Here is a 23446-nt window from a genome sequence, read left to right as displayed (position 1 = left end):
TGCTTGGACTGTTTCATTGTGCAAAGTGAAAATAAAGCTTTGGCGGGTGCGTCTGTCGAGAACGCGGCCGCTGCCCGGAGCTAGGCCAGCTTCTCCATCTGTCAGCTTCGCTGCCTCCAATGTGCCAAAGAAACACTCCGATGTCAAAATTATCAGTGGAATTTCTGGTTCATCCTGCCTTCCTAGGGAAGGTGTGGCTATACTTGGGGGGTGATTCGAGGAGGAGGAGGAGAAGAGTTGGTTTTTATATGCCAACTTTCTCTGCCACTTAAGGAAGACTCAAACCGGCTTACAATCACTTTCCCTTCCCCTCCCCACAACAGACACCCTGTGAAGTAGCTGAGGTTGAGAGAGCTCTAGGAGAGCTGTGACTAGCCCAGGGTCACCCAGCTGGCTTCATGTGTGGGAGTGGGGAAACCAACCTGGTTCTCCAGATTAGAGTTCTCCACATTAGAGTCCACCACTCCTAACCACCATGTTGGAGGAGAGTTTTTCGGATACCGTGGACTGCCAAAAAGACAAAGGGGTGGGTTACATAAGGACATAAGAAAGGCCATGCTGGATCAGACCAAGGCTCATCAAGTATAGCAGTCTGTTCACATATTTTTGAGTAACCAACAAAAAGTTGAATAATTGACTTAAATATTATGTATATACATTTACAAAATGTGTTGGACATTGGAAATTGTAAACTGTGACAACCAATAGTAATTTTTTGAAGCTAATTTTTTGAACAATGTATACTGGTAAAAATTGGATTTATATTAGAAACCTATAGACTGTATGAATCAACTGCTATTTATGATTATAGACACATATATTATAGGTACTACTATTCTATTTTATACCTTTAGTATATTAGGTACCTATACTCCCTATTAATTATGTTTGTTAATCTCCAAGTGGTGGCTGGTAATCTCTCGCTATTACAACTGAGCTTCAGGTGACTGAGATCAGTTCCCCTGGAGAAAATTGCTGCTTTGGAAGAAGAAAAAGAAGAGCTGGTTTTTATATGCCGACTTTCTCTGCCACTTAAGAAAGAATCAAACCAGCTTACAATCACCTTCCCTTCCCCTCCCCACAACAGACACCCTGTGAGGTAGGTGGGGCTGAGAGAACTGTGACTAGCCCAAGGTCACCCAGCTGGCTTCGTGTGTAGGAGTGGGGAAACAAATCCAGTTCACCAGATTAGCCTCTACCACTCATGTGGAGGAGTGAGGAATCGAACCTGGCTCTCCAGATCAGAGTCCACTGCTCCAAACCACCGCACCACACTGGCTCATTTGTGTAAGATGATGAACTTGGTGTAAACGTTTTCTTTTGGATTCAGATCTAGTGGCCATCATTCATAGAACCTTGAGCCTAGACTTTTTGCTCTTAACTACAATGCCTTGATGGTAGAATTCAATTTCCAATGGATTGATATTACAGTTGTGGAACGTAGTTGTCTTTCGTGCGGACTGCTGGCTTTCATTAGCTCAAAGAGTATTCTGTGTCTACGGATGTCTCAATAGTTGCAATGTATTAGCAGTTCAACAGGAGACAAAATGGGTTGATGCTGGAAAGAAGCCATTTTCTTTTCTCGAGTTCATGCACTCATGTTGACCTCTTCGAAAAGCTGGAGGAGGTTCGACCTCTTTACAAGCTGCCGTGCGTACGTCCCACTGCTGTCTGGAGAGTCCTGCAATCCTGACTGCATAAGAATCTGTGCACATGCCTCATGCTGGCCTGCACATGCCATGTGAAGAGCTGAAGAAGAAGAGTTGGTTTTTATATGCCGACTTTCTCTACCACTTAAGGGAAAACCAAACAGGCTTCCAATCACCTTCCCCTCCCCACAACAGACACCCTGTGAGGTAGGTGGGGCTGAGAAAGCTGTGACTAGCCCAGGGTCACCCAGCAGGCTTCATGCGTAGGAGTGGGGAAACCAACCTGGTTCACCAGATTAGCCTCCGCCGCTCATGTGGAGGAGTGGGGAATCAAACCCGGTTCTCCAGATCAGAGTCCACGGCTCCAAACCACCCCTCTTAACCACTACACCACGCCGGCTTCCTACGCTGTGGGAAGGGGGGGGGAAATGGGGCAGAAATTCAAATGAAACAGCAGCCACTGGAGGATCAGAAGAACTGGTAAACACCCAGGCTTGTGGCTTCATCCTACCTTCAGGCTTTCCTTTTTATTCCCCCCTCTCTTTCTTTCATTTTTTTAATCCCCCTTCTATAATTCTTTTGCACAGGAAGGAGAGAGGTACTGTGTTTGGTTCTGCTCCTGTGGCAGCTATTTTGGGTCTGGCTCCTCCTCCTGGGGCCGCCGTTTTGGGTTTGGCTCAGCCATTTTTGGGAAACACTCACCACCCTCTCTCAAAATTTCAAAGGTGCCCGCAAGCCTCGGAGACGTTGGGGATTACTGTTCTACAGTCCAACAGAGTGCTGATCATATGAAGCTAGGGTTGCCAGCTCCAGGTTGGGAAATACCTGGAGATTTTGGAGGAGCCTGAGGAGGGCGGGGTTTGGGGAGGGACTTCAATGCCATAGAGTCCAATTGCCAAAGCGGCCATTTTCTCCAGGGGAACTGATCTCTATCAGCTGGAGATGTTGTAATAGCAGGAGATCTCCAGCTAGTACCTGGAGGTTGGCAACCCTATATGAAGCTGCTTTTGGGCTAGTACCTACTATTGGACTTTTTGAAGAAAATACAACATTTACTTGAAAGAACATGGCAATTGGTGCACTGAGACTGCACCTTACTTAGATTGTACATACTGTATATAACTTTGATTGTTCTTATATGTATCTTTCACTCTTGTATTGTTGAAGTTACATGTTACATGTGTAAGCACCAATAAGAATTTTTTGCTACTTTTGTACTGGAGACCCCGTTGCAGATTTTCTAACCATTGGTATTGGCACGGAGGTGCCTATTTTGTATAGTACCTGGAGGTTGGCAACCCTATACGAAGCTGACTGGTCAGGGCTATCACCTGGCTGAAAATATCTTACCCACTGTATAAGTTTTAATCAATCGATGATATTTTTGTATCTGTGCATGTTCATAAGAACCTATTTAAAATAAAAACTCACTTTCTGTATTTTGGAAGACTGCCTCTTCTATCTACCGTTTGCATTTTTTCCAAGCACTTGCATTAAAAACAATTAACTTCTTAAAAAATGTGTTGCTCGATAATCTGGGCATGTTTTTAGTTTCTCGAAAGATTTCTTTTCACCTAACTAACTTCTAGATCAAACGTTACTACCCTAACCAGGGAATCCTAAACAGAGTTATGCCCTTCTAACCCCACTGACTTCCATGGGTATAATTCAGTTTAGGACTGCATTGTAATTCTGCTGATCAAATTTTTGCATCCAGGGTAGGGTTGCCAACCTCCAGGACTGCTACACAGATGTGTTACCCCACGTGGGAACTGGTTAAAATGTATCCTGCTTGAATTTTTAGCAAACATGCACTATGTAAGCCGGAGATATTACATGATGACTGGTTTTTGAGGGACTGATGAAGAAATGTAAAGCCAAAGAATTTGAAACGGCCGTATCCCTTCTTCAATTTGTGGCATCATCTCATGGCAACGTCAGTAACACCATTTAAAGCCTGAAGAGGAACCAAAGACTTCCTTGTGAATATAACCTAAGGACTATACCTATACTTTGAATTTTCAAGTCTAGTTTGTTCCAACTTGATTGTTTTAATATACATTGTACATAGTAGGATAGATAATTTAGGTTGTTTGTTCAATAAGTATATAGTTGTGACTCTATGTTATATGTTGTAGCAATTTATATAAATATTTGCACTTTGTTATATTCATGTGCTGATTTCCAAACCCTTCAGGTATACGCACAGTGGAGTCTTTTTTCTTTCCAACCTCCAGGTGGTGGCTGGAGACCTCCTGCTATTACAACTGATCTCTAGCCGATAGAGATCAGTTCCCCTGGAGAAAATGGCTGCTTTGGCCATTGGACTCTATGGCATTGAAGCCCATCCTCTCCCCAAACCCCACCCTCCTCAGGCTCCGCCCCAAAAGGGATAGAGGGACCTGGCAACCCTAATCCAGAGATGGGTAGGTTAGGCTAAGTGTGCGTGTGATTTAGCAAGCTTTCACGGCACAGCAGACTGGGAATTCGAACCTGGGTCTCCCAGATCTTAGTCTGACACTAACCATTACACCACTGAGATTTCTAGCATCACAACACATACCTATAGCATATACACAAAGAGGCAATTTCCCCGAGGCTCCAATCTTGATTGCTAGGCATTTTAGAAACTCATCATAATCACATTATGAAATATTCAAAGTCCTCACCAGTTCGATTTTTCCCATCCTTTGCGTTCAGATTGGCACCGAGGGACAGAAGCGTCTGGATAGTTCCTGTATGTCCTTCCTAGTTTAGAAATAAAAATTCAAAATCAGCAAAATGTGAATTGTGTTTCACTTCCTGCTTAGGGGAGGTGCCATTGCTCAGTGGTAGAGCATCCACTTGGCATGCAGAAGGTCCCAGGTTCATAAGAACATAAGAAAGGTCCTGCTGGATCAGACCCAGGCCCATCCAGTCCAGCAGTCTGTTCACACAGTGGCCAACCAGGTGCCTCTAGGAAGCCCACAAGCAAGACGACTAATAGGCCTGCTCTAATAGGCCTGCTCCTCTGATCCTAAGCATTATGACTAGTATGCATTTCCACTAGTAGCCATGGATACCCCTCTCTTCCATGAACATGTCCACTCCCCTCTTAAAGCCTTCCAAGTTGGCAGCCATCACCACCACTATGCGTGGTGCGAAGAAATACTTCCTTTTATCCGTTTTGAGGGTCTCACCCTCCAGCTTCCGCAGATGACCCCATGTTCTAGTATCTAGTTAACGGGATTGGGTAACACAGGATGTGAAAGACCTCCATCTAAGACCCTGGAGAGCGGCTGCCAGTCTGTGTAGAGTAGACAATACTGGCCTCGATGGGCCAGTGGTCTGATACAGTATAAGACAGCTTCATTTGTCAATGTGATATCCTCACCTCTCCTTTGAACACTTGAGTGGACGAGGTTGTCCCAGCTCACTGGGCTACAGTTACAGCTAGGAAGAAGAAAATTGTGCTGTCAAGTCACAGCTGACTTGGGGCAACCCCATGCATGACATGTTTAGGGTTTCCAGGTCCCTCTTTGCTACTGGTGGGAGGTTTTTGGGGCAGAGCCTGAGGAGGGTGGGGTTTGGGGAGGGACTTCAATGCCATAGAGTTCAACTGCCAAAGCGGCCCTTTTCTCCAGGCAAATTGATCTCTATCGGCTGGAGATCAGTTGTGATAGCAGGACATCTCCAGCTAGTACCTGGAGGCTGGCAACCCTAGACGTGTTCCAAGCAAGAGGCAAGCAGAGAGGGTTTACCGTTGCCTTCCTCCGCATATCCACCCCAGCCTCCCTTGGTGGTCTCCCATCCAAGTACTGACCGTGGCCAACCCTACTTAGCTTCTGAGCTCCTATCAGCCCAGGCTAAGCTGGGCTATTCAGGCTGCTCTACAGCTAGGAAGCAACACTGGTTTCCAAGGAGCCTTAAATCCCCCGCGAAAAATCTCTCTTCGGCCACACATGACCTGTTAAGAGATCAATCAGGGCATGAAAGCGAACAGCCGGCCAGCACTGTTGGACATGTGGTGACACAGCTTATGCAGAGGCAGCCGATTGGTCCATTACTCATCGAATCACAGAGTTGGAAGGGGTCATAGAGGCCATCTAGTCTAACCCCTTGCTCAATGCAGGAGCAGCCTAGAGCATCCCTGACAAGTGCTTGTCCAGCCTCTGCTTTAAGACTGCAGTGAGGGGGAGCTCAATGCCTCCCTAGATAGCCGATTCCACTGCCGACCCATCTCTTACTGTAAAAAGATTTTTCCTAATATCCAGCTGGTACCTTTCCGCCCGCAATTTAAACCCATTATTGCGAGTCCTATCCTCTGCTGCCAATAGGAGCAGCTCCCTGCCCTCCTCTAAGTGACAGCCCTTCAAATACTTGAAGAGAGCAATCCTATCCCCCCTCAACCTCCTCTTCTCCAAACTAAACATTCCCAACTCCCTCGGCCTTTTCTCGGGGGCTTCCTTGTCTCCAGGCCCCTGACCCTCCTCGTCGCTCTCCTCTGCACCCGCTCCATTCTGGCCACATCCTTTTTGAAGTGAGGCCCCCAGAACTGCACACAGGTGTGGCCTGACAAATGCAGCGGTTCAGGGGAATTATGACATCTTGCAATTTGGATGTTACACCTCAGTTGATGCACCCCAAGACTGCATTAGCTGGCTGCTCATATTTAACTTACGGTCCACCATTACCCCCAAGATCTTGTTTACACACGCCGCTACCCAGAAGTGTATCTCCCATCCAATAAGCATGTCCCTCATTTTTGTAACCCAGATGTAGAACTCGGCACTTATCCTTGTTGAATTGAATCTTGTTCACATCCGCCCAGTTTTCTTGGAAAGCTGTCAACCGGAGATGCAAGCTGGCTGCTCAGCCAATTGCTTTGGTTAAAATTAGGTATTTTTCTGGGCATCCTCTCCCTTGTAATCAAAGTGTAACCTTGGTAACTGGCGAACATTCAAGCAGGGAAAGTTGAAAAACAGGCCTTGGTGATGGTTGCTAGTAGCCAGAGATGCTGGAGCCGGCGGGGCTGCAGGTTCCTTGGATGCCTGTAGCCGCTTGCAGCAGCACAAGAAGTGAATTATGGTTTCATGTACATCTGCCGATGCATCACACTAGCAAGACTGGTACCTAGTGCAAAATTTATGATCCTTATCATTTTAGCTTTTGCATTAAAAAATAGCATGATTTAGCTCTTATTGGTCGTTGACGCATGGGAGTTTCACCTGGGGCTCGATGCTCACTCGACCCACACTTTTCTGTTGCGAATGCTAGAAATGCTAGGCACCAGCACGATCACAAGCTCAAGTCCAGAAGAGTGAGTCCCCATCCCTTGAAAACGCTGCTTAGTAATTGGCTGTAGTGCTTACTGTGAGAAAAACGTCCAATTTCCCTTCCCCCCCGCCGTGAAAACCCAAGCGCCATGTTAAAAAGCATTTCATAAAAGGAGCTCTTTTAAAGGAACAGAATGAGGGGTGGGGGAACCCAAGCGAGCTCTAAGAGAGCTGTGACTAGCCCAAGGTCACCCAGCTGATTTCATGCAGAGGAGTGGGGAAACCAACCCGGTTCTCCAGATTAGCGTCCACCGCTCATGTGGAGGAGTGGGGAATCAAATCCGGTTCTCCAGATTAGAATCCACCGCACCAAACTACCGCTCTTAGCCACTACCCCATGCTGGAAAGCTAGATAGTCTGATTTCCTCACTGGTTGTGGGCTTTTCCAAGACTCTGCGATTTCCATAAATCTGCCCCATAAATCCAAAATGCAGAAGAAATTTTGCAAAACAAGCAAATACAACTTTATCATGTATTCAGGTCAGACAGTTTGGCGTTTCTTGCCTAAATAAAATGTAGGAGGTATTCGCGTTCGCTGTAAAGCTGCCAACTCCCAGTTGGCAAATGCCTGGAGATACCGGAGCTTTGATTCTTGAACGCTTATACCCTGTTGATCTCTAAGGTGCTACTAGACTCGAATCCAGCTCTTCTACTGCTGACCAACACAGCTACCTGCCTGAAACGGGCAAGGATGAGGAATTCAACCCTTCACCACGTACACGGTTGATTATCTATTTGGAATGCCCTTGTACTATGGTTGCCAGCTCTGGTTTGGGAAATACCTGGAGATTTGGGGAATGGAGCCTGGGGAGGGTGGGGTTTGGGGAGGGTAGAGAAGAAGGAGAAGAAGGAGAAGGAGAGTTCGTTTTTATATGCTGACTTTTTCTACCACTTAAGGGAGAATCAAACCGGCTTACAATCGCCTTCCCTTCCCCTCCTCTCAACAGACACCCTGTGAGGTAGGTGGGGCTGAGAGAGCTGTGACTAGCCCAAAGTCACCCAGCTGGCTTCCTGTATGGGAGTGGGGAAACCAACCCGGTTCACTAGATTAGCGTCCACCACTCATGGGGAGGAGTGGGGAATCAAACCTGGTTCTCCAGTTCAGAGTCCACTGCTCCAAACCACCGCTCTTAACCACTACACCACGCTGGCTCTCCTACACTGGCAGAGCATAATGCCACTCCCAAAATCTCCAGGGATTTCCTGACCTGGAGCTGGCAGCCCTACTGAGAAGGGAGCAAGATATAATGCCACAGAACCCACCCTCCAAAGCAGCCATTTTCTCCAGGGGAACTGATCTTGGTTGCCTGGAGGTCAAATATAATAGCAGGAGATCTCCAGGTGCTACCTGGAGGTTGGCAAACCTAACCCTCCAGCACACCTCAAAGCGAAAAGAGCCAGGACCTTGGCAGCGTAATGGATGGCCGTGATGTGCAAGGAGGTGGCTCTCGCGTTGACATCGACGCCCAGGTTGGAAACGAGGAACCGAAGGGCGTCGTCCTGGGCCGTGACGGCAGCCCGGTGCAACGGCTGGGCTCCGATCGTGTCTCTGGCCGTGTAAGAAGCCTGAAGGAGGAAGGACAGAAAGAGCTGAGCAAAAACCCCACTTACTATCACAAGCCACAACCCGCCGGGAAGTTCTCCTGAATGACCCCTACTGAAATATACAGCTTTCGCACACGCCGAATAATGCACTTTAAGTCCACTTCCAGCGTGGCGTCATGGTTAAGAGCGGTGGTTTGGAGCACTGGACTCTGATCTGGAGAACGGGGTTTGATTCCCCTACTCCTCCACATGAGCAGCGGAGGCTAATCTGGTGAACCGGGTTGGTTTCCCCACTCCTACACAGGAAGCTAGCAGGGTGACCTTGGACTAGTCACAGTTCTATTAAGAGCTCTCTCAGCCCCACCTACCTCCCAGGGTGTCTATTGTGCGGATGGGAAGGGAAGGTGGTTGTAAACCGGTTTGATTCTCCCTTAAGTCAGGGATGGGGAACCTCAGGCCCGGGGGCCGTATGCGGCCCCCGAGGACATTTTTTGTGGCCCTCGGGAGCTCCAGGGCCCCAACGTGGAGGCGCAGCACAGGGCGGCCCTCCCTGAGGGTGTTCCTGGGGCCACGGCTTGCAGGGGTGCTGCAGCGCCCTTTGGACCTCCTCTCACCGACTGATGGCTGTTTGTCGGCAAGAGGATGGGGAGGGACGCTTCCCCCAAGGCTGCCCCCTATCACCGCAGCGTGCAGGAACGCCGGGGGACACTGTATGCCCCTCTTGCTGCCTGTCGGCTGTTGAGCAGCGAGAGGGAGGGGGGAATGACTGACGGCAGAGCATGCGCGCAGGAGCCGATCGGGCTTCGGGGGGCCTTTTGTGGACTCTGGGGGTGGGAAGGCATGGAGTCTGGGGCCAGGTTGCGTGGGGCCGAATGATGTTATAAATGTGCAAATGGCCCTTGGCAGGAAAAAGGTTCCCCACCCCTGCCTTAAGTGGTAGAGAAAGTCGGCATATAAAAACCAACTCTTCTTCTTCCAATGCACTTTAGCAATAGTTTGCAGGTGGATCGTGCTGATTCACACAGTGGCTTTTTATGCAGGGACGTTTCCCTGCGGTCATCCCCGCTGACTGCTTTGGGGTTTCCTTTTGATTATGCATGCCTTTTCCGGCCCTCAGAGGTCGCCTCGCTCTCCCCACGCGTTTTGCCCGTGTTTCCCAGACGCTGTTTTTTTATCTAGAATCTGGAAAATGCGGGGAAAACACACAGGAAAAGCAAGCTGACCTCTGACGGGCAGAAAAGGCATACAGAATCAAAAGGAATCCCCGTCACAGTCGGCGGGGGTGACCGCGGGGAAACGCCTCTGCATAAAAGGGCACTGTGTGAAATAGAATGATCCACCTGCAAACGATCACTAAAGTGCATTGGAAGTGGATTTAAAGTGCATTATGCGGCATGTGACTGCAGTAAAATCCAGTTGCAAAGTGTACTGAAAATGACATCACTATCATCATCATCATCAATAATAACAATAACAACAATAATGATAATAGTAATTCTCAATTTGGAAACCGCTCCATCTCAAAGATTTAGCCAAGAAGTGCCAAAAAATAAATTCCCGGTCACCTGCAGGGGGGGCGGGGTGGAAGTCATGTAGTTCCTTTTTTTGTGTGATATTTGTGTTAAGTGTAGGTAGTGGTTGGGGGCAAAGGGAATCTCTGGGGTGTATAACGGATCTCAGCGGCTTGTTTTTTGGCTCTGGGTTGGGAAATAGCTGGATATTTGGGGGGTGGAGCCTGAAAAAGGCAAGATTTGGGAAGAGGAAGGACTTCAATGGGGTATAATGCCATAGAGTTCATCTTCCAAAGGGGCCATTTTATCCAGGGGAGCTGATCTCTGTCGCTTGGGGATCAGTTGTAATCCCAGGCGATCTTCAGCTACCACCTGGAGGTTGGCAACCCTACCTGGAGGGCAGCAGAATTATCAGGCTCCACCTTGCAGGTTTGGAAGGCGTTTCCCCTCTCTATGTCACTCGCATGTACCTTGTGCTTTTCTAGAAGCAGGCGTGCGATGTCCAGATGACCATTCTGGACTGCGTCCATAAAGGGGGTGACTCCGCATTGGTCTGGATGGTCAGGTTTGTACAGGCACCTTGGGAGAAGCAGAGAAACAAAATTCTGGAACGGAGTCCGTGTGCAGTAGAGTTGCCAACCTCCAGGTACTAGCTGGAGATCTGCCGTTGCAACTGATCTCCAGCCGACAGAGATCAGTTCAGCTGGAGAAAATAGCATCTTTGGCCATTGGACTCTATGGCACTGAAATCCCTCCCCAAACCCTGCTCTCCAAACCATGCATAATTTGATAGACCTCTATCATGTCTCCCCTTCTTTCCAGGCTAAACAGCCCTAAGCGTTTTAACCGCTCCCCATAGGGCAGTGGCTCCAGTTCCCTGATCAATTTGGTTGCTCTTTTCTGCACCTTCTCAACCTCTGCAATATTTTAGGTGTGGTGACCAGAACTGTGCACAGTATTCCAAGTCTCATCCCTGCTAATTTAGGAGCTTGAACTTTGCTTCTTTAAGTGAAAGCTGAGATGTTTTTAGGCTGAGGAGTTCTCGGCCCCAAATTAACATCTGCCCTGGTGCTCTTGCTGGTCAGAGTTGAACAACAGGTAGTAAAATAAGAACGGCCGCTGTAATAAAAAGGGCCCTGTCAGCCAAGAGGTTGGTTAAGAGGGGGAGACAGGCTGGAGAGAACGAGAAAGAGAGAGGAGGAAGGAGCTTGTGGGTCAGGAGGTCAGGAAACAGGGGCAGGAAATCTGCTCACCGCTCGAGTAGATCTTTCACTACCTCCAGGCAGCCATGCATTGCTGTGCGAGGGAAACAGAACAATAATTTTCAAACTACAGAGACAAAAAAAGCAGAAGGCATGTCCTTTTCCTTTGACGGTAGCACTCCCCTTACCATTTGGGTCCTGAATGTTTATCCAGATATTTGTTATTAATATTTATTAATTGCCTCACTATATGATCCGGCGTTTTTTGTTTGTAAAAGAAAAGGTGCCAGTACTAAGGTTGCCAACCTCTGGAGAGGTTGGAGAGTCTGGAGATCTCTTGGAATTACAATTGGTCTCCAGATGACAGAGATCAGTTTCCCTGGAGAAAATGGCTGCTTGGGAGGGTGGACTCTTTGGCACAATACCACACTGAGCCCCCTCCCCTCCCCCAACCCTCCCCTCCCCAGGCTCTGCCCCCAAATCTCCAGGAATTTCCCAACCCAGAGCTGGCAACCCTAGCCAGTAGTCATATTAGCATTGCCAACCTCCAGGTAATAGTGGAAGATCTCCTGCTATTACAGCTGATCTCCAGCTGATAGAGATCAGTTCCCCTGGAAAAAATGGCCGCTTTGGCCATTGGACTCTATGATATTGAAGTCCCTCCTCCCCACCCCAAAAATCTCCCGCCGGTGGCGAAGAGGGACCTGGCAACCCTATGGGCCGGTCACGCACTCTCAGCCTCAACCCTGGCAGCTGGTAAGTCCCCCGCTCCACTGGTACCTGGCAACCCTAAATATCAGTCTTCCACTTACTACTAAGGGGCCCCATCCGAGGGCTGTATTCAGGCCCTACCTGCCGTGTGCAGAGGTGTCCTTTTGATTTTGCTTTCTGTGTTCCAGATATCAGGAGAGACGTCGAGCAAGTACCGGATGACCTGAAGGTCCCCCTCTCGACAGGCTATGTGGAAACAATTCCAGCCATCTTTGTTTTTCAGCAGGGGGTTTGCCCCGTTCTGCACAAGATCTCGAATCACGTCCAGGTTCCGCCTGGTGCAAGCCATCATGAGAGGAGTCCTAGAATTTAGAGGGGAGAAAGGGAACAGAATTCACATCCCATTATTGGGGTTCATGAAATTTTTCCAATTCGTCAACTGTCGGAAGGCTACCTTGCACTAGTAAGAAAAATATTTCAGATTTCTAAGAGCTCAGGGCAACCAGTCACATTTCTAGCCCTCTTTTCATTACTTGGTTCTTGAGTGGAATGTGTGAGTGTTAAGTGCCGTCAAGTCGCCTCCGACTCATGGCGACCCTATGAATGAAAGTCCTCCAAAATGTCCTATCTTTGACAGCCTTGCTCAGGTCTTGCAAATTGAAGGCTGCGGCTTCCTTGATTGAGTCCATCCAGCTCTTGTTGGGTCTTCCTCTTTTCCTGCTGCCCTCAACTTTTCCTAGCATGACTGTCTTTTCCAGTGACTCTTGTCGTCTCATGATGTGACCAAAATACGACAGCCTCAGTTTAGTCATTTTAGCTTCTAGGGTCAGTTCAGGCTTGATTTGATCCAGAACCCACTGATTTGTCTTTTTGCTAGTCCACGGGATCCGTAACACTCTCCTCCAACACATTTCAAAGGAATCTTATTTTCTTCCTATCAGCTTTCTTCACTGTCCAGCTTCTACACCCATACATAGTAATAGGAAATCTGATGGCATGAATTAATCTAGTCTTGGTGGCCAGTGACTCAGTGGAATATAAGATGTTAAATAATCTTTGGTTCAGTCTTAAGAGATACCTGTCTATAGAGAAGTCAGGTTAATTGCTACTCAGCTGTTAGTATGCACATTTTGAGAATGGTTGACTTCTTTATTGTAACACACAGTGGGTAGCCGTGTTAGTCTGTTTGCAGTAGTCAAAAAGGGCAAGAGTCCAGTAGCACCTTAAAGACTAACAAAAATATTTTCTGGTAGGGTATGAGTTTTCGTGAGCCACAGAAGTGATCTGAAGAAGGGAGCTGTGGCTCACGAAAGCTCATACCCTATCAGAAAATATTTTTGTTAGTCTTTAAGGTGCTACTGGACTCTGGCCCTTTTTGATTATTGTAACACAATCCATGCAATCCCTTTGATTAGGACCAACCGCACCAGTTTTACCATAGACTCAGTTCTCAATAAAAAATGAGTTTTCCTCTGAGGCTTTGGTATAGTTTCTGCCCCACCTCCTGCTAACCTTTTCCCCCTCAAGCAAGGTAGGGCAATAACCTGATGCCCTGTCTGTGGCTAGATGTGTCATAGTGGTTTGAGAGGGAGGTGAAAAGGGAAGAGTCAGGTCAAAAGGGCCAAAGAAGCAATGAATGTCCTGCATGCTGCCCTCACGAAGATCAGGCATCCTTCTAGGTGCAGAAATGCATCTTGTATTTAAGAGCTGTATATGTAGGGATAGAGGGCCAGCGTGGTGTAGTGGTTAAGGTGTCGGACTAGGAAACCCAGGTTCGAATCCCCACTCTGCCATGGAACCTTGCTGGGTGACCTTGGGCCAGAGGACTGGATATCAGCTGTGATAGTAGGAGATCTCCAGCTAGTACCTGGAGGTTGGCAACCCTACACCCACCCCACTGTGTCAGAATTCCAAAGGTGCCTGCCGGGGGGAGGAGGAGGAAGAAGAAGAGGAAGAAGAGTTGGTTTTTCAGGTGCTGACTTTCTCGACCACTTAAGAGAGAATCAAACCGGCTTACAATCACCTTCCCTTCCCCTCCCCACAACAGACACTCTGTGAGGTAGGTGAGGCTGAGAGAGATGTGACTAGCCCAAGGTCATCCAGCTGGCTTCGTGTGAAGGAGTGGGAAAACAAATCCAGTTCACCAGATCAGCCTCCGCCGTTCATGCGGAGGAGTGGGGAATCGAACCCAGTTCTCCAGATCAGACTACACCGCTCCAAACCACCGCTCTTAACCACTATACCACGCTGGCTCCCATTACTCAAAGCCAAAGCCCAAACCGCATACCAGTCTGCTTTCTTCAGGCAATCGACGGCCGCTCCTCTCTCCAAAAGGTACAAGACGCAGTCCCGGCGGCCCATGGAGGCTGCCTCGTGGAGGGGCCGCTTGTAATCGTTATTACACAGTTCAACGTCCATCTGCAAAGTCTCCACTAAGTACCGGAGGATGGTCAGGGGTCCGTGCCGGGCCGCGTAGTGGAGGAGCGTGTCCCCCGACCGGCCAAAGTGCTTCCGCCGCACCTCCCCGCTCAGATCCCTGACGCTTTCGATCTCTTCCTTGAGAAGGGCGAGGTTCCCATCTTGAATTAACCTGGGAAGCAGTTTTTGGGGTTCGCCGTCCGCCATTGCCAGCTGCCGTCATCGCATTTGTGGCTACCTAGAAGGATGTTAAGACCCAGAATTAGGGGAAAGACCCCTCAACATTATATAACAAATATGGGCCTATGGTTGAAATTAAATCAAGAGTTTCTGTCTAGACCTTAGGAAGAACTTTCTAACAGTTCGAGCAGTTCCTCAGCGGAACAGGCTTCCTCGGGAGGTGGTAAGAGCTCCTTCCCTGGAAGTTTTGAAGCAGAGGCGAGATGGCCATCTGTCAGCAAGACTGATTCTGTGACTTTAAGCAGATGATGAGAGGGAGGGCATCTTGGCCGTCTTCTGGCCATGGAGCAGGGTTCCTTGGGGGTGTGGGGGGGAGGCAGTTGTGAATTTCCTGCATTGTGCAGGGGGTTGGACCAGATGACCCTGGTGGTCCCTTCCAACTTCAATGATTCTAGGGATGCCACTCTCCAGGTACTAGCTGGAGATCTCCTGCTATTACAGCTGATCTCCAGCCAATTGAGGTCAGCTCCCCTGGAGAAAATGGCCGCTTTGGCAATTGGACTCTATGGCATTGACGTCCCTCCCCTCCCCAAACCCCGCCCTCCTCAGGCTCCGCCCCAAACAACTCCAGCTGGTGGCGAAGAGGGACCTGGCACCCTAGTCTGGTAGCATCTTGGAGACCAACAAGATTTTGGGGGGCATCAGACCTCCCTTCATCAAATACCAGGGCCTGGCTACTTAACAGACCACATGCCTCTATGTATTTGTGCCCAGGTACCGAGGTCATAACGTCAGCCCTTCTTCATGTCCTCTGGTCTTTGAAGCAGGTGGCCATGAGGGACAGGGCCTTTTCAGTGGTGTCCCCCGCTCCCTTGGTGCCACCAGGGGCCATTTCCTGGCACCAAACCAAGACTTCTTACATTTCCCATTGTCTTTCAATGGATTGAGACCCAGTCAGTTTTATAGTGATGGGCGGGCTAGGGTTGCCAAAACCGAGTGGAGAAAGGGTTTGGGGAGGAGAGGGACCTTGACAGGTATGATGCCATGTAGCGAACCCTCCACAGCAGCCACTTTCTCCAGGGGAACTGATCTGTTGTCTGGAGATCACTTGTAATTCCAGGAGATCTCCAGATTCCCCACCGGGAGGCTGGCAACCTTACCTGCACATCTTCAGACACAACACAACGACCCACAAGTGCCTCACATTGGCATTTCCCCTGTCCCTTGTGTTTTCGGTCACATTATTATTTAGCTTGGAAAGAAGGCGGTTAAGGGGAGACATGATAGAGGTCTATAATATTATAGCTTTTCTGCCTCTCTCGTGATACTTGTTTGGGGGCTGCCTGGAGACCCCTAGTTGGCCACTGTGTGAACAGACTGCTGGACTCAATGGGCCTGGGTCTGACCCAGCAGAGCCTTTCTCATGTTCTTATTATTTTAATTGGGAGACAGCGTGGTGTAGTGGTTAAAGTATCAAGCTAGCACCTTGGGTCAGTCACACATGCTCAGTCCCAACCCTGGTTACTATTTGGACGGGCGACCACCAAGGAAGTCCAGGGCTGCTACGCAGAGGCAGGCAATGGCAAACCACCTCTGAACCTCCCTTGCCCTGAAAACTCTACGGGGTAGGCATAAGTCAGCTGTGACTTGACAGCAAAAAAAATAAATCATTTTAATTAGTTGTTTTTAGCAGCTGCAGGTTTAGTGTTGATTATTTTTTAAATAATACTTTCAAATGATTTTTCTAAATAATTTAGGGGAGGAGCTGTGGCTCACTGGTAGGGCTGCCAACCTTCAGGTGGTGGTGGGGGGGGGGAAAGGCACCACTGTACCAATATTGAAAGATAAGGAACGTAGTACAGGAGCGAAACATACAACAAGGTGCGAAAGTGGTGGCTGGAGATCTCCCGCTGTTACAATCGATCTCCAGGCGACAGAAATCAGATCCCCTGGAGAAAATGGACACTGCAGCAATTGGACTCTATGGCATGGAAGTCCCTCCTCAGGCTCTGCTCCAAAAACCTCCCGCCGGTAGTGAAGAGGGACCTGGCAACCCTAACCAAGCGTCTGATTCAGTACAAGTCAGCTTCGTGTGTACAATTATTTGTCACATAAACCAGTTGGAAGTGGGGAGAAAATTACTTAATTTCCTGCCATTCACGAGTCTGGGGATAACCTCCCTCCCAACATCCTGCCAAGGCCGAATGATACGGGATGCTGACTGAAACAACCCCGTGTCATCTGGCCCTAGGGTTGCCAGCAGAGGCCTAAACAGGCTATTATTTACCAGGTGGTGTTATTTAAGTCTGTGCCGCAACAAACTTCCCCTGCCCTTTTTCACACCTTAAGCCTTGATTAAAAGTTTCCTCCTGGCAAACAGCAACCCCCTGTGGCCTGTGTTCTCCAAAGCCCACGTGTGCTTCCAATGTGAAAACTAACAACCCAAAGAAACAAACAGGAAGCGTAAAGGATAGGGATGGCAGCTCCTGGTTGTGAAATACCTGGAGATTTGGGGGGGGGGAGCCTAGGAAGGGCAGTAGGGTTGCCAACCTCCAGGTACTAGCTGGAGATCTCCTGCTATTACAACTGATCTCCAGCCAATAGAGATCAGTTCCCCTGGAGAAAATGGCTGCTTTGGCCATTGGACTCTATGGCATTGGACTCTATGCCTTTTAGGGTTGCCAGGTTCCTCTACCACCGGCGGCAGGTTTTTGGGGTAGAGCCTGAGGAGGGTGGGGTTTTGGGAGGAGAGGGACTTCAATGCCATAGAGTCCAATGGCCAAAGCAGCCATTTTCTCCAGGGGAACTGATCTCTGTCACGTAGAGATCAGTTGTGATAGCAGGTGATCCCCAGCTAGTACCTGGAGGTTGGAACTCAAAGCAGTACAAGCAAACAAAACGCCCCATAAGGCGACTCTAACACACAGTAAGGCAACTCCAATACACCAAATTAAGATGCTGATAAGAGTATATTAGAGAACAAAAAAACCCCCACGGGGTAATTAAAGATACAATTCTTTGTAGAGAGCAACTCGGACAAAAAGTCCTATTACAAAAAAAGGCACAAGTGCTCACAATAAATAGCATTACATATAACACATCCAACAGGTAAGTGTGTCAAACAAGTCACGGAAAATAATCTAAAGGCGCAATGGGTTCCTGGTGATATTCCCATTTCGCAGATTTTTTTCAAGCTTCGAGTCAATCCGTAGACAGAACCATTTAGGCATAAGGAATATATCCTTCAATAGTCCCCTTTTTCCATGAAGGGGGAGAAAAAATCAAGGTTCAAACGAAATGGCAGAATAAAATAATTCATCTCAGGGAAATAGTGCCGCCCTTTGAGATTCTAAAACAGAAATACCCAACAAACACCAGTCTTTGGAGTACAAAATCAGGAATTACTGACTACCGTTTGACTTGCTTACTGGAAAGGAAAATATCTCTGACTCAATGTGGGTGACTCTTTAATATGCAGCCTTATTGGAGAGGTTCAAGCCTTCCGCTTGCAGCATATTTAATAAAAAGGGGGACGGCTAAACTCACACCTGCATTGGGAAGCCAATGGAAGTTGGCATGCAATTGAAGACCAGCCTTCCGGCAAGCATATTTCCAACCGCTTGTTTTTCACCCGAGCACCAGAGCGCTGGAAATGGCTGTTTTTTGGTCTTTAAATAGGGTTGCCAACCTCCAGGAACTAGTTAAAGAGAAATGCAGCACCAGCTCTAAACATTAAACAGTTCAAAGAAACTATACCCCCTACTAAGACTGGGGAGGTAAGTAAGCATGCCACTCGGAAACAATTCAAACAAAAATATAATTAGAGCAATACTTGTTAACATATATTATTTAAGTACCAAATATATATGCGGTTACTTCACCCTTATATATATGGCATGTAAACCTTAGACTCAATTTAGTCCACGCAATTCAGTCAAAATCCTGATCGTATTTCATCATCAATCTTCCACGGTCCAAGGTACAAAATCCAAGGTCCAATGTCCAAAATTCAAATTCAGCCTAGGGTATTCCAATGTGATGCAAGGAACTAGCTGGGCATCTGCTACTACAACTGATCTCCAGCCGACAGAGATCAGTCCCCCTGCAGAAAGGGCCGCTTTGGCCATTGGACTCTACGGCATTGGAGTCCCTCCCCAAACCCCACCCTCCTCAGGCTCGGCCCCCAAAACCTCCCGCCGGTTGCAAAGAGGGGCCTGGCAACCCTCCCTTTAAAGCAGTGGTTCCCAACCTTTTTTTGGCCAGGGACCACTAGGACTTTTTTGTTCGGTGCAGGGACCCCAAGGTTCAAAATAAAAATTCTGAGAATTTGAAAATAAACTTTAATCATAACTGTTAGTTAAACATTAAGCTTAGAATAATATTTGAATATATATATATATTTATAATATAGAACTTTTAATTGAAAATATTAATTTACTATGGGTTTATAACTTTGTTTCGCGGACCTTAATTTAGTTCTGATTGGGAACCAGTGCTTTAAAGCATGCACAAGAGTTTGGAAACCGCGGTGCACGCGTGCATTTAAAAGCGCCGCTCTGTTTTGCACCCGGGCATGCCCGCTCGCCTCCTGGGCTTCCCCTCCACAGCAGCGGAGGGGCTGGGAAGCAATGCATGCATCACATGGGAATGCAGCGTCACAGGCACAAGACCCTTACTTGCAATGCTGTGCGGTGCCAGCTGCTGCAGCAGCCCTTCCGCTGCAAAGAAGACCATCAATCACACCCATCACCGGCGATTTCCTGGGTCTGAGTGTCTTCTACTGCAGACAGACTAACACGGCTGCCCACTGTGAATTTTCTTTTTTTTAAAAAACGGTTTTTATTTTTAAAAATTAAATAAAAGTAAATAAATAAAACATCGCCTCGCTGGCATCGACTGATGTGCTAATTGTGTCCCTATGGGCTTCCCGTAGCCCCTGCCCCTCAAACGGAGATGCCCCCAGGCTCGGAAGTCAGGGGTGGCGCGGGGGACCCGCTGCTGCACGTGGCCTCTTTGGGGCGGAAAGGGAGGGGAGGGACCCGGAAGTGAACTCCGGGCACGGCTTCGGTCGTCCCCGGCGAACCCGGAAAAACAGCCGCGAGTGGCCTCGTGGATTAGCCAGCAGGGGCGTCAATCAGCGGCTGGGGGGCGGGCTTCTCGCGGCAGGCGGCCAGCGGGGTAGGCTGTGCGGCTCCAGGAAGCAAGGTAGGGTGCGCGCACAAGGAAGGGGGCCCAGAAGGCTGTTGGCAAACTTCCCTGCCATGAGAGTGAGAATCCCGGGGGGGTCGGGGAGAGCAATTAATGCAGCCCCCTAATTAATTGCTCCTTGTGGGACCGAGGTGTGTGAGGCTGGAGTCCCGTGCATGCTTTCTTGGGGGCAAGTCCTGTTTAGCTGAGTGGGAGAGGGTGTCCCTGGGTTAGGCTACCCTTGGGGGGGTGGGGATAAGTTTGCAAAGTGAAAAGCTTGCAAAGTTGGTTTGCAAAGTTATAAGTTAGCTTGCAAAGTTATAAGTTTGCAAAGTAAGTTTGCAAAGTTAGAAACATCGACCCTGCCATTGCTTCCTTCTCTAGCATCTATAAACTGGTTGCCAACCGGCCTGGAGGTGGGAGGGGGAAGCAGCCCTGGGCCTTTAATAATAGAGGCTTCATGGGATGCTGTTTGCCAAAAGATGTTAATTACCTCCATGCCGTGAAAAGCTTCCCTGCCAGGAATTTTGGTAGTCTTTAAGGTGCTACTGGACTCTTGCTCTTTTCTGAGTGCTGGTTAGTTTCCTTATTTTATTTATTTATTTATGTTTGCTATCTAGGACCACCTCCCTGGGCGCTGAACATTTGGGAGCTAGAAGGAAGAGAGTGGGGGAAAGATAGTTTTCTCTCCCCCCCCCCTCCACTTCCATTCAAATTGGTAGGGATGTTTCCGACAGCATGGGGTGGGAAAAGTCCTCTCCTTTTAATTAGGGGCGCCAACCTCCAGGTACTGGCTGGAGATCTCCCACTATTACAACTGATCTCAAGCTGATAGAGATCAGTTCACCTGGAGAAAATGGCCGCTTTGGCCGTTGGACTCTATGGCATTGAAGTCCCTCCCCAAACCCTGCCCTCCTCAGGCTCCACCCCAAAATCCACCGGTGGTGAAGAGGGACCTGGCAACCCTACTGTTAATACAGGTCTAAGGGACTGTTGGGAGGGAAGACGCCATGGTAGAGCCTGATCTCGTCACTTCTCGGAAGCTAAGCAGGGTCGGTACTTGGAAGGGAGACCACCAAAGAAGCCTCTGCAGAGGAAGGCAATGGCAAACCACCTCTGCTTCCCACTTGCCTTGAAAGCTCCTCGCTTGGGGTTGCCAAAAGGCGGCTGCGACTTGACGCCACTGGACACACAGGCACAATGGGCTGTTATTTAACAGTTCTGACCCGAGGAGATGGAGTCTAGCTTTATGGGGTTTTTTGCATTAATAAAATCCTTGTCAAAAGAAAACGAACAGGACAGGGAGACGGATTGTACCCTTCTCTCCTCCCTCCCTCCGGGCTTTCGGAGCTGTCTGTCTAATTGCAGGGGGGGTTTCAACATAGGGGAGCGTTCCCAAATAGGATCCTGTGTGTGTGTTAAGTGCCGTCAAGTTGCTTCCGACTTATGGTGACCCTATGAATGAAAGTCCTCCAAAATGTCCTATCTTTGACAGACTTGCTCAGATCTTGCAAATTGAGGGCTGTGGCTTCTTTTACAGAGTCAATCCATCTTTTCTTGGGTCTTCCTCTTTTCCTGTGGCCCTCAACCTTTCCTAGTATGATTGTCTTTTCCAGTGACTCTTGTCTTCTCGTAATGTGACCAAAGTATGACAGCCTCAGTTTAGTCATTTTAGCTTCTAGGGTCAGTTCAGGCTTGATTTGATCAAAAACCGACTGATTTGTTTTTTGGCAGTACACGGTATCCGTAACACTCTCCTCCAACACCACATTTCAAAGGAATCTTTGATCCTACCCCTTGGGTTCTGCTGTCTCCGTCTTCTGCTTGCATGCACCGGGCCGTAGGGTATGTTCCCCAACCGCGAATCAGCCCCCTGCCATTTTGACTTCTTTGTCTTTAACAGTGAGACGTTTCAAGCGCCTTCGCCTCTCTGCCGATGATTGTGATGCTCTGAACCAGAGTCCGGAAGGCACCGCGGCCTTGACGCAACCCTTCAGCCAGAGGCAGAGCAGCCGAGACTCCAACCGGGGTCTCTACCCTTCTTACCGGACCAAGAAGCATCCAAGAGGTGTGTATGGCAGCATCCTGACCTGTTGTATTCTCGGAAGTCTAGGGGAAGACTCAAGAACAATTGTGACGTAGCGGTTAAGATGCTAATCTGGAGAACTGGATTTGATTCCCCACTCTTCCACATGAGTGGCAGACTCTGATGTGGTGAACTGGGTTTGTTTCCCTGCTCCTCCACATGAAGCCAGCTGGGTGACCTTGGGCTAGTCACAGTTCTCTCCGAACTCTCTCAGCCCCACCTACGTCACAAGGTGTCTGTTGTGGGGAGGAGAAGGGAAGGCGATTGTAAGCCGCTTTAAGACTCCTTAAACGGTAACTTGCAGGGTTGCTGCAATGTGGAATGATTTGTTTGTTTGATTCATTAGCACCCAGTGGGGACCCGAATAGGCGGTTTATGTCGTCCTCCTCTCCTCCATTTTATTCTCACAACAACTCTGTGGGGTAGGTTAGGCAGAGCGAGTGTGACTGGCTCACAGTCTCCCAGCAAGCTTCTGTGATTATTTTTTAAGTCAGCAGGCTGGGTATAGCCCGGCTCAGCTGGAGCTTGCCCTGGCTTGGGAAACTGAACAGGGTCGACCATGGTTAGTAGTAGTAGTAGTTATAATAATTAATAATGATAACACATTTTATTTATATCCTGACCTCCCTTGAACATCATAAGATATATACATATAAATAGGCATATACAATAGTACATAATAAACAATTTTAAAATCGCTACATTAAAATTAAGTAACACTGAATACAATTATAATTCTAAGCTATCTTTTTTAAAATAAATTTTATTATTTTTACAAAAACAAACAAAACAAATTCCACATACATACCACATTCAATCATTCCACCCTTCCAAAGTGTGCCAATATTCATTATACTCTGAAATATTAACCTGTTAGTTACTAATTGTATAGTCATAATATCAAATCTTAAATGCTATATTGAACCTGTTTTTTACTGCTTCTGTTATCTACACTTAATAACATTAATCTTTTAACTAGTTCAAAAATGTTCTTAATAAAAATAACCTCCTTGGTTAAAGATTGCTCATAGTGAAAGTTACTATATTTGAAATATCTGGATACTGTAAAGAAACTATTAAGAAGCTGCCAACTTGGAAGGCTTTAAGAGGGGAGTGGACATATTCATGCAGGAAAGGGGTATTCATGGCTATTAGATAAAATGGATACTAGTCATGCTGCATCCCTATTCTCTCTAGTATCAGAGGAGCAGGCCTATTATATGAGGTGCGGTGGAAAACAGGCAGGATGGTGCTGCTGCAGTTGTCTTGTTTGTGGCTTCCTAGAGGCACCTGGTTGGCCATTGTGTGAACAGACTACTGGACTTGATGGGCCTTGGTCTGATCCAGCAGGGCCTTGCTTATGTTCTTAAGCTATGTAATTAGAAAGCTATAACATACCTTTCAATTCTAAGCTATCTTTTTTAAAAACAATTTTTATTGTATAAAATTAAGTGGCAAAGAAAGTCGGCATATAAAAACCAACTCTTCTTCCTCCATGAACATGTCCACTCTCCTCTTAAAGCCTTCCAAGTTGGCAGCCGTCACCACATCCTGGGGCAGGGAGTTCCACAATTTAACTATGTGTTGGGTGAAGAAATACTTCACTAGCTTCAGCTTCCAAACATTCTTCAAGGGTATCCCC

At 47.9% G+C, this 23446-nt stretch overlaps 2 protein-coding genes across 2 annotated transcripts in view; one reads left to right on the top strand and one right to left on the bottom strand.

Moving 5' to 3' along the window:
* Positions 1-1588: 1588 nt before the first annotated feature.
* Positions 1589-14558, bottom strand: ANKRD16 (ankyrin repeat domain 16). The gene is made up of 7 exons (XM_056847454.1): positions 14221-14558; positions 12075-12295; positions 11274-11316; positions 10491-10599; positions 8369-8530; positions 4319-4397; positions 1589-1749 (listed from the first exon to the last, which is right to left on the bottom strand). The coding sequence occupies exons 1-7, from the start codon at positions 14556-14558 to the stop codon at positions 1589-1591; spliced, it is 1113 nt and encodes a 370-aa protein (XP_056703432.1).
* A 3124-nt stretch (positions 14559-17682) lies between these two features.
* FBH1 (F-box DNA helicase 1) overlaps positions 17683-23446 on the top strand; it is a 37088-nt gene continuing 31324 nt past the window's right edge. The window contains exons 1-3 of the mRNA XM_056846626.1: positions 17683-17693; positions 19465-19709; positions 21622-21786. Of these exons, the coding sequence (XP_056702604.1) occupies positions 17683-17693; positions 19465-19709; positions 21622-21786 (421 nt within the window). The remainder of the gene's footprint in view (positions 17694-19464; positions 19710-21621; positions 21787-23446) is intronic.

Source organism: Euleptes europaea, chromosome 3, assembly GCF_029931775.1.
Source record: "Euleptes europaea isolate rEulEur1 chromosome 3, rEulEur1.hap1, whole genome shotgun sequence".
NCBI classification, from domain to species: Eukaryota; Metazoa; Chordata; class Lepidosauria; order Squamata; family Sphaerodactylidae; genus Euleptes; species Euleptes europaea.
Note: the sequence above shows the minus strand (reverse complement) of the source record. Positions and strands in the feature narration are given on the sequence as shown.